Source organism: Puma concolor, chromosome E2 (assembly GCF_028749965.1).
Source record: "Puma concolor isolate L17-30 chromosome E2, mPumCon1.1.hap2, whole genome shotgun sequence".
Lineage (NCBI taxonomy): Eukaryota > Metazoa > Chordata > Mammalia > Carnivora > Felidae > Puma > Puma concolor.
Genome location: NC_141681.1, coordinates 40126567 through 40138610, shown reverse-complemented (window position 1 = coordinate 40138610; position 12044 = coordinate 40126567). Strand labels below are relative to the sequence as shown.

The window sequence follows — 12044 nt, the reverse complement described above, 5'->3', positions numbered from 1 at the left end:
TAAAATAAATATCCAAGTTCATACTGATATAATTAATAAACAGCAGGGGTGGGGGTGGGGAGAGAACGGCACATCTTTTCATTACAAAAGAATTCTAAGGAATAAATGTAAAAAAAATAAAGTACCCAGACATCTTGATGTTAATAAAGCTAATTAATTCTCAACAGAAGCATTAAAATAGCTTCAGAGGAGCCCCTCCACTACATTAAATTGGGGGTGGGGAGGGAAGGAAGGAAGGAAGGAAGGAAGGAAGGAAGGAAGGAAGGAAGGGCAAAACAAAATCACCATTAGGCAAATCCTACAGTAATAACTGTTGCAGACAAGATCTACCAATGAATGCAAAAATTCTTGGGCTTAAGATTAAAGAGAAAAAAAAAAAAAACAATCTGCATAATCTCAAAGTATCTCCTAAAAGGTATTTATTAACTACAAAGGAAAAGACAGTAACTTTATAGTGGAGAAACCCAGCAGACACCACCTTAACCAAGTGATCAAGGTTAACATAATGAATTCTGGACCCCTTGAAATGACACAATGAAATGCACCTCTTGATATGATGCATTTCTGTGATATTCTTGCCAAAAATGCAAAACCTCATTCTAATTATGTGAGTACATCAAACTCAAACTGAGGATCATCCAACAAAATACCTGACCAGTACTCTTCCAATACTTCAAAGTCATAAAAAACAACAAACAAACAACAAACTGTCAGACTAAGGAGCAGTAATAAACGCCAAGATGGGATCCTAGATAGGGTCCTGGAACAGAAAAAGAACACCTAGTGAAAAAGTTGGTGAAATTCAAATAAGATCTGTAAATCAGTCAATGGCACTGCACCAACATCAAGTTTGTGGTTTTCATAACTGTATTGTGGTTATAGATTATAATTTAGCAGAAACTGAGTAAGAGGTATACAGAAACTATACTATTTTGCAATTCTTCTAGAAGTCTAAAATTAGTTCAAAATTTAAAAAAAATTTCTGGTATTGTTTTACAATGGTCTAAAAGAGAACATTTATGACCAGCTTCATTTTAACCCACTGAAATGTGAATTTAACATGATAAATAAAGCTACGCTAAGTTATAGCTGAAACTCTGTTGTAAGACTGAGGCTATGAAATGGGGCTACACCACTTCATCTGGTCTTCAGCAAGACATAAGAAAATGTTATCAAACACTTTTTCTTTGCTTCTACTACCATCTTGTTCTATGAGGGAACATCTTATTTGCAAGAAGTTAACATAATACATAAACAACGACAGGCTCAAATTATGAAAAATTATTTAATGACAGTACTCTTGAAATTACATGTCTGTAAAGAATATCACAATAGTCCCACAACAAACTTTGTAACTGGGGGAAAGATCTAGCACAGCTCACTTGAATAACATTTCATTTGGGAGTCAGGAGCTCCTTTGAGTGTGTGTGATGGTATTCTTGGTTTTTTGTGGGGGAGGGGAGGAAAGTTTTAACTAAAAATATATGCACAGTTGACTAAAATTTACTAAAGAACAAGTCTTCTACATTTCTAGGCTATCTTTCAAAATCAGTCCTCTGTTCTGAATTATCCATTAACTTGTGGAGATTCAGGCTCACCCCCTTATTATTAAAATACATATTCATAAAACTTTTACAGTTGTGCTGTTCTAGTTACAAATAGCTTCTACTTTTCTAGGACATAATTTCACTTTGTTTAAGCAAGAATTCATTAAAGAAGCTATAAATAACCTTAAATATTTAGCCATGAATAGAGGGTGGACTGGCATTGATGGCTTATTTTAGCACTAATGCAGAATGCTTTTTAAAAGCTACATTTCAGCATGCATCAAGCTAATGGTTAACACTTGCAGTATAACTTTCAATGTTAGAATAAATTTCTCTTTATTTTAAAGATTTTTGCTAACAGTCAATATGTTATTTCAATTATTTACTAGTAAGAAAGTAGCCCTGGAGAATGACAATGGTGGAAAAATTAAAATTAAAATTTATTTTAAAAAAATGTTTTTTTTTAGCATCTACACAACCTCTCCTTCTCTCCCAAAACATAATGCCAGTTAAAAGTGAACAACTTAAGGGAGAAGAATTGCCTATGGAATTGTAAGAATTCAAGGATTCATTGTGTGGTGCATGTAGCATACATATGAATCAAAGACATTTATTTCTATAATTCAACTCTGAATCATAAAGCTCACATTTTAGAGACCAAGTTTCATAAAATTTTTACTTGAAAAAAAAATGTTTTACAAAATACCATTCTTCCAATCAAAGAAACTTTCCCAAAGGGTACATGTAGTTTTCTGCCTCAGAGATGATAGAATGACAGTCAAAGGGGAGAGAGAGGTTTTTTAAATAGCCACCTAGCTGCAAAACCTACAAGAAGTAGATTTTTTTTAAAGTGCCTTTAAAATGCTAAAGTAAGGAATATAATTGTTGAATCTATTTGAAATTTTAAAAGTTTCCTTAAAATGGTCCATATGGTATGCACAACTTCACAGCTGGCACAAAACTGCCTGTATTTAGTTCAAAACACAAAAACAATACATATGAACAGTATTCTTTGAAAAATAATTCCAAATACTGCCACCACATCCTAAGAAAACTTAGACAACAGTATTGACAGTATTCAGAGAATTAACAAAACAAGCTGAATATTAAAGTATTCAAACATTTACTTTCTTTTTAATACCACTGATAACAGTAAGAGAACTTGCTGCCAAATGCATTCAGGATGCCTTATTTCAACTACATGTAACATATTTTGCTATACAGATTCTAAAGAAATGCAAAACGAGGTTCTAGGATGTAAACTCCTTGGCAGGCCCTAGTTTTTCTGCTGCAATCTGGCAGCTTTGAACTTTGAAACCCTCTTGGTAGTTTCTTCTGATATTTCTGACAAGACTTCTTTTCGTTCTGGAATGGTGGGTAATACAGGATGAACCATGGTTGGGTGTGGTGTTAAGGAGGGCGATAGAAATTCTTTTTCTATTACAGTTCCAGAAAAAGCCTAGAAGACAAAAGTCAGATTATGGTAATAAAATCAAATAAGATGCCCACAAAATCTTGATCCTGTATTTACCAATTAGACATTTCCTTTCATTAGAAGTAAATTCTTGGGGTGCCTGGGTGGCTCAGTCGGTTAAGCATCCGACTTCAGCTCAGGTCATGATCTCATGGTTCATGGCTTCGAGCCCCACATCGGGCTCTGGGCTGCCAGCTCAGAGCCTGGAGCCTGCTTTGGATCTGTGTCTCCCTCTCTCTCTGCCCCTTCCCCACTCACGCTGTCTCTATCAAAAAATGAATAAATGTTAAAAAAAAAATGAATTCTTAAGATTCTTGGATAAATACACATCAAAATATAAACTGTTTAGAGAAGTCAACTACCATTAAAATGTATCTTAATGACATCACCAAATATAAATAGATTTTTATAATATACATGTAAGAAAGCAAAATGTAAAATGAATGTTTTATCTGGGATTAAACAAAAATGGGTATGTAAAAGGTCCCCAATTTTCATACATTCACGTCCAGACCATGACGTAAAAACTAATGTATTAAACTAAAAAATGCTATTAGGGTGTCAAACGTGAGCTGACGAATGAGCTATCCTATGGAGGCCATGCTGCCAGCTAGCCAATAGCTTACTTTTCAGCAGTAGTGACATCTCTTAGGTGGTGTCCATGTATGCAATTACTTGGAATATTTTATTGCATCTTGCCTCAATTTTACTCAAGAGATCAGTGTAAACTGAAAAATTAAGTGCTGATACTAGTGGAGACAGCATCAGTCTCAAAATTTGCTACACTTAATTCAATGATGGAAATCAGATGTTCCACACACTCTCTCACACACACACACACACACACACACACACACACACACACAAAATGGTTCTTTCGTTTCAGCTGGATATTTGCTGGATGTAATGTAGTCAACTGTTTGTTCAACTGGAACAAAAGTAATGTGTACAAAATACTGGAAATACAACCAAAGATACATACATCTTCATATATCTTTTTACATAAAGATCTGTAAAAACCAAGGATTTGATAACAATTTTATTTTTAAGGTCTCTGGTATTTGGATCCCCCCCACCTTTCATCTTCTAAAAACTCATTACATACAAAGTAAAATTTGACACCTAAACTTTCATGTGTATTTTGCTTGCTTTTGTCTACCAAGAGTACAAACTGAGTTAAGACAGTGTATCACCTGAAAAGTTTAAAAAGCCATCCCCTCCACCTTGCCCCACCAAAGAAATGAAAAAACAAGAATGCCCCTACCCTCCCACAGTATTTCAAGAACTTGGGTGAAATCCAAGCTCTTAAAAGAAACTTAAAGTCTACTTTCTCAAAACTCCTATTGATAAAATAGGATGATAAAATAGGATGATGCTCACTGAGCCTTCTTACTATATTAAAAATGCTTTTGAGGGGCGCCTGGGTGGCGCAGTCGGTTAAGCGTCCGACTTCAGCCAGGTCACGATCTCGCAGTCCGGGAGTTCGAGCCCCGCGTCAGGCTCTGGGCTGATGGCTCAGAGCCTGGAGCCTGTTTCCGATTCTGTGTCTCCCTCTCTCTCTGCCCCTCCCCCGTTCATGCTCTGTCTCTGTCGCAAAAATAAATAAATGTTAAAAAAAAAAAAAAATGCTTTTGAAAAAAGAGACACTCGGCGTTTAAAGATACTGAAAAGCAAAACTTTTAAAGTACTTGTCATATGCATGAACTATTTGTTTTCAGGTTAAAAAAAATTTATAGCATCTAGAATGCTAACAAAAACTGTTCAATATGAAGTACAAAGCTAGTTAGAGTGAAATAAAACTAAGTCCCAGACTTGAGGTCTAGCTATACCATGATACACTAAGTCCTTATAAAGTAAAAGTTGGGCACCTGGGTGGCTCGGTCAGTTGAGTGTCTGACTCTTGATTTCAGCTCAGGTCATGACCTCATGGTGCTGAGATGGAGCCTGCACAGGGCTCTGTGCTGAGTATGGAGCACCCTTGGGATTCTCTGTCTCCCTCTCTCTCTCTCTCTCTGCCCCTCCCCTGCTCGGGAGCACTCTCTCTCCTTCTCTCATAATAAGTAAACTTAAATAAATAAAAAGTAGCAAAGGTCTACATCCATTACCTGTTTTTCTAACAGTATGGAAGACTGTTAAATGAGATACTTTCTACGTCAACTGAGATGATTATATCAGGTGATATAATGGGGAGGAGAACATTCTAATTCTAATCATACATGCTGTCCCTAAATGCTAATGATCTCCATCCCCAGTGACAGTTGAGTACTATTATTACCATTAAGTTACCATTCAGTATAAGCAATAGAAGTTTTACATATGCTTATTTATATATAAACATATATATTTTATATGTATTGAATGTATGCACAAATGGGTATATCAGTTTGATACAGGTATGAGTTCCCCAGTTTTTCTAAATACTTTATAAATTGAAAATTTGAGATACACCCAGAACAAAAAAAATTGAAGAAATCATCCCTGGGAATAATGGAAACCCTAACATATGACTATTTCATAGATAGGAATTTTTGTTTTGGGATCCCTCAGTACCATTCCCCCCACACACAAGTGTGTGCAATGTGGTGGATAAGAATGTATTATGTGTGCACTGACTTTTTCTGAGGAGAAGATCTACAACTTTCTTTAAATTGTAAAATGGCTCCATAACCCCCAAAAATAAATATGTCACTGGCACAAGCCAAAACACAGGACTTCAGATAATTACCTGCCATACAGTTTTTTTCTTTAACTAAAGCACATAAAAGAGAAAAGTATAATCTGCTACCTATAAACTATTATAAAATGACTATAGTTTGGTCTAGTAGTAATTCGTTTAAAATAAGCTGCTAAATGATCTTCTTGTCAAAAAGGTAACGTATATGCAAACGAAGATACTTTAAAATTCTTATTTCACAAAAATAGAACTTTAAGACTAGTAATACTTTTCCCCCAAAAAATTTTTCTTGAACTAAGATTATAATATCTGCACTTGTGTGTTTGCTAGTGGCTATTAATTTTTTATAAATTATTAATTATCAAAAAAGAATAAGCCTAGAATTAATTAGGGTCCATGACTTTTGAGATTAAATATATGTATCAGCTAAAGAAGCTATAAGATAAACAATGTCATTACTCAGCTGATTAACTTCAATAAATAACTACACAAAAAAAATAATAATTTAAAGATTGTAAGATTAAAGATTTATAGACCATACCAGGGAGATATAGCAGCTGCAATTTTTTAAAAAGGAGAGGAGAGCCTCTTTTAAAGAAATAACTTTTCGACTCCAAAAGTGAACTGTGAAATCAGGAAAATGAATGATATGCCCTTCTGAAATGGAGCTAACACCACTTTTTTTTTTTTAATGTTTATTTTTGAAAGACAGAGAGCTGGGGGTAGGGGGAAGTGCTGGGACAGATGATCCAAAGCGGGCTCTGCGCTGACAGCAGCAAGCCCGATGCGTGGCTTGAACTCACAAACCACAAGATCACAACCTGAGCTGAAGTCAGACGCTTAACTGACTGAGCCACCCAGGCGCCCTGCTATCACCACCTTTTTAAACTCACAAAAAGTGATGAAAGATACTATACGAAATAAAGAGTTAACAATACACACACACCTCAGGTGTTCCTGATAAAGGCAAAAGTTTCTTGTGATGGTTTTCTTCCTGTTCCTCTTCCAAAATACTCTCACTGGTGTCACTACAAGTGGCCTCTTCGCAGCTAATACTCCTCAGAACTCCCCGTCTGTCATCAAAGTCAGCAGCACTGCTTTCACTGGTGTCACTGCAAACACTGTTCTCTCTGCTGCGAGACTTCAGGATGGACTTACGAGGAACATATTCTCCATTCACAACATCAACAAAGACTCTATGATGTCCAAAAACATATACACGCACTTTAGGTAACTCATAAACCGAGGATGAATTTGTAAGATTTTAAAAAATATTTTCTAGAAATTAGAGTGTTTTTTTCAAACTTACATCTAAAATTTTCATAAGCAACAATTTTGTAGCTTCAAATGATGTATTTTACATTCTTTAAAATATGATTTTTTGGGGCCTAATACAGCACTTTATTTATAAGCATGTTCTGGGTGACAACAGTCTAATTTGTCAAAATTCTACATGTAATCTAGACCTACTTAGAAAACAATTTAGCAATTTTAACTATTTTACAAATATGGGTCATGAAAACAGGTATTTCCAAATGATAACTTTCTCAACAAACAAGACAACAAAAAACTGGAACAGCAATACTTAACTTACTTCGTGGAAAGGCAAACCACATGCAAGCATCATCATAGCTGTGGCAGGAAAGCACTGCTCCAGCCCACTGGAAACCCAAACTTACATTTCTAAAGTTAACATACTACGATTTTTTCACTAGAAAGATTGAGAATGTTTTAATAGCACTGGCAAAGAGGGGGGAAAGGGGAAACTCATGCAATGTTCCAACTGTTCTGAACTGGGCAGCTGTGGTGGCTCAGCAGCTCCTGGGAGAGCCTTTAAAATACTAAGCCAACCCGATCAGAGCCCCTCACCTGTCCGTGATGGACAGGCTTCTGTTGATACAGGCAACCTGCTCCTGTAAATGTTCAGTTACAAAAAGAGGTAAGGGGACGGCAGCTTGTCCTGTTGCCCGTGAATACCACTCACCTATAAATGTCAGCAGGAGTCCTGATGGTAGGCAGTTCCTGGGCAGAATGACCACTGCCAGAGCTGTTCTTTCGTTTACGTTTGGCTTCTTCTTTCTTCTCACTGAATTTTAAAGTGGTATTTTTTCCAGTATTTATTCGGACCTAAAAATTTCACAGCAAATTACAAGCCTTCTGAGAAATTAAATCAAAGCCAAAACTAAAACAAATAAACTTTATAATTAAAGAAGAGAGACAGTTTTTGACATGAAATGATGTACACTATTATAGGATTAAGAAGTCCTTACCTTAACACACTTCTACAGCATTAAATTATATCTTCTTTAATGACCAATTCTAGTCTTTAGGGATTTTATTATTGTATAGAAAGCAAATTACATTTAAATTAAATGACAGATTTATTATAAGTTTTCATATCACCCCATTACTTTGATATAAATTTTTGGCTTAAATCATGCATTTCAAAACAAAGAACATAATTAACCAAAAGAAATATTTGGTAAGAAAATATAAAATTTAAGTCATAAAAGCAATATTAGATAATGCTTAATTATTTGGAATTTTTTAAATACCTCTAGTTTTTAGAAATTGGACTAAAAAATAAAAACCAACCCTGTAGGATTATTATGTCATTCTTCTACTCAACACTAACACTGCACTTTCCATATTAATAATGACTGCTCTTCCTCACAAAATTCCTGCAAATATTATTTATTCTTCCTATTTTATCAACATGCAAATAAGCAAAAATTTAAAGCATGAAATAAGAATCCTAAAACAAATTTCTTTTTCTGCCTATTACGTCAGTTTTTTCTAAAGAACTCACAAGATGCTCCCTTTAGTCTGAAGTATTAACATATAAAAAACCATAAATTATTTCACTTCATACTACAGCAGGATAACTTAAGGGACCTTAGAAATATCAGGTATGTTTTAAACATGTTTCATTAAATAATAATCACAGACACTTAAGATTGATACCACAGACCCTTAACTGTGATACAGGCAATCCCTGCACGGATATCTTGTGGTACAAAGACCAGTGCACTGAGACAAAGGACTTGCTGTTGTATTACTAGCCAAGTCTATGGACTTCTAGGCCTTAAGTATAAAGATGAATTCCCAGTTGCTACTCAGAGCAGCACTGGGAGCAAGGGAATGGATTTAAGGTAGTCTATCCTTCCAATCAGAACTAACTGTTTTGATCAATTTTAAATACTGGGATTCTACAGTAAGTACAAGGGGAACAAAAAGTCTTTTGATACTAAAGAAAAGCTTAAAAACCCTGTATTAGAAGGTCTCTACAGGGGCGCCTGGGTGGCCCAGTCGGTTAAGCATCCAACTTTGGCTCAGGTCATGATCTCACAGTTCATGGGTTCAAGCCTCACGTTGGGCTCTGTGCTGATAGCCCAGAGCCTGGAACCTGCTTCAGACTCTGTGTCTCCCTCTCTCTGTCCCTCCCCTGCTTCTGTGCTCTCTCTCTCAAAAATAAACACTACTTTAAAAAAAAAAAGATCTCACAATAACCCCCAGTTCTTAAATGCCAAAATTCTAGAGTCACGATTACCCACAGATGTTTAGATTTACTTTATCTGAAAAGAAGCTACTTTTTACTTCCTCCTGAACTTTTCCACTTTGCTCATGATGCTCCTATTCATGTCATGCCCACACAGAAAAGTAACAACCTGGCATAATTAAAAATGTAGCTAATATAGTCACTTTCAACATCCTAAATACACCAAAACACCCACAATATAATTAACTCTAGAATTCTCAGAAAACTCTCTGAATGAAGGACAGGTGGAGCTACAGTAGTTGCTACTCAAATCTGATTCCTTTCCAGACCCCAAACAATTCAAATTCCACTGTGTCTTCAAAGAACAAAGGACCAATGGGAACTATCTAGACATTGACTTTTTCTCCCCGTTTTTTTTAGATAAACTGGTCAGAACAAGAGGCAAAAGATGATTTTATTATTTGGCACTATCAACAATATTAATTACTCTAACACTGTTCTTTTAAAGAATATTATAGAATATATTTATATTAAATTATGTTAATATTTAAATTATACACAAAAAGCATACAAACCCTCTTAGGTTCGACAGTGTGAGAAAAATATATTGTTGGTACAGAATGATCTCCAACCCCTAAAACATCATTTTCATTATCACCATCATCATCATCATCATCTTCTTCTTCTTCTTCATCTTCATTACTGTGATAAGAATTTGAACCAATCATTGAACAGTTCAACTGACTATTCACTTGGCCATTGAACAGTTCTGAATGTGTAACATCCTTATAACAACTGCTGGAATGAACAGAGTCTGTTACTTGGTGCATCACATGCACATTTATGTTCTGATCTTCCTTTTCTTCTTCAGAAGATGTATCTTCTCCATTTGCAATCATAGTATCAGGCTTACTAATAAGAAAGAGAGAAAACTAAGATCAAACATACACATCAAAATACTACATATTCTAATTTTCAGTTCATTTCAATGGGCAAAAATTAAGATTTTGAATAAGATATTTTTAACTAGAATTCTAGCTGATAAGAACGCTTTGAAATAACAACAACAACAAAAAACTCTATGCTAATTCTGTATGTTGTAGTTACTCAAACATAAGTAGAATATAGATGATTTTTTTACCTTTGCAAGAGGACACTGGCCACACACAACATAAATATGATATAAATAATACAATCAAGAAATTTGCAAGAAATTCAGAGATATGTATTTAAAGACCATAAATTATAGCCCCAGAACATTACCACTGGGGCTAATTTATTTTCTGTTTATTAACACTGGGGCTATTTATTATTATTTTCTACTTCTATATTTGGAATACTTTAAAGCATGTATTATTTTAACTTTTTATATTGAAGGATTTATATGTATGCACATGAATATAATTATATTTATACACACACATGTACATTTTTCATGCTTCATTTCTACAAAGGATTTGAAGACCTTACAAAAATAACAAAATCAAAAATGCAATAGAACTGAAATAACGTCATGCAAAAACAGAAAATCATGCCCAAGAAAATCACAAGATTCAAGATGGATCTTAAAAAATGGAATATTATCAGTTAATCAAAAAGACCTAAGAATTTGTAGGTAAAATGTAAAAAAATATACATATATCCTCCGTGCTTCAGGTCCTATTTTTCACAGAAACTAATTACTGCATACAGTGCATCATTTAAGCAAAATAATATAGGTACTTCTGTAGTAATAGATTTCGTTGAGTATTTTGACAATTTCAAGTGAGTGCTAATGTATATTTCAAACAGCAGTTTGGAAAAGTTGTTCATATGTATAACTACCTGACCAAATTACAAACTGCCTGCTCAATAAACAGAAAAGTTTGTAAAGGAAAGCAAGGATAAACATTTTACAGTAACAAACAAATCCACAGACAATTTTTCTTTTTAACAAGTCATTTAGATATACAGCATTATCCTGGCTACAGTATAAAAATAGTTCATTTAAATTGTAAATATGTAAAACACCCATAATTATTATGTCGACTATATGATATACCTTAGTACTTCATTATACAAAACATAGCTGAATCTTGTTATTAAAAACATAGGAATATGGATTTTAAGTATTTCTGTACCCACACACATATGCATGGGCATGTGCATGAATACACAAGTCCTAACAGAAAATATTCTAGAAAATTAATACATATTTTCGAGTGGGAGGATTATTGATATTTTAATATATTATACTTTTATGTATTTTCTTCAATGAGCATGTATTGTTTTATTAATGAGGAAAAAGACTAACAAGGAAATGTGTTTAGAAACAAAATCTCTTGGAAAGATAATTTGTCATTCGGTACCTATCAAGTTCACCCAGCAATTCTTCTTGTCTCTCTAGTTCTTCAAGTCGAGCCCACAGTTCCTTATCAGCAAGCAAATCCTTGGATTTGACATCATTTGCAAAATCTGCTTCAAAAATATCTGAAGTTTTTGGTTTGGAGTGAGGTTTATGGGCAATTCGGTGTTTTGCTATTTTTTTTTTTTAAAAAAAGGAAAGACATGGCTGTTAATAGCCGCCTTTAAAAAAGCACAAACCTAGACTTAGTGAGACTTTCTTCTGAGAAGAGGGGATATGGAGATGGGGGGGAGGGGCATCGGGGGGGGGGGGGAATGCATGGTTTTTAAGCAAGCAAGACAACTCCAAGGATCCATTTCTCTCATAATCTTGCTACTCAAAGTGTGGTCCAAGGACCAGCAACACTGATATTCCTGCAGAACATTTCAGAAGTATATACTCTCAGGGCTACCCCAGATCTGCTAAATCACAATCTGTGTTTTAACAAGAGCCCAAGAGGATTCATA

The 12044-nt window shown here is 34.7% G+C and overlaps 1 protein-coding gene across 2 annotated transcripts in view; it reads right to left on the bottom strand.

Moving 5' to 3' along the window:
- Window positions 1-1266: 1266 nt before the first annotated feature.
- URI1 (URI1 prefoldin like chaperone) overlaps window positions 1267-12044 on the bottom strand; it is a 101595-nt gene continuing 90817 nt past the window's right edge. For both annotated transcript variants that reach the window (XM_086689544.1, XM_025914778.2), the window contains 5 exons: window positions 11543-11711; window positions 9770-10106; window positions 7680-7822; window positions 6642-6891; window positions 1267-3006 (listed from right to left, as the gene is read on the bottom strand). In XM_086689544.1, coding sequence (XP_086545670.1) covers window positions 2824-3006; window positions 6642-6891; window positions 7680-7822; window positions 9770-10106; window positions 11543-11711 — 1082 coding nt within the window. In that variant the 3' untranslated portion in view covers window positions 1267-2823. The remainder of the gene's footprint in view (window positions 3007-6641; window positions 6892-7679; window positions 7823-9769; window positions 10107-11542; window positions 11712-12044) is intronic.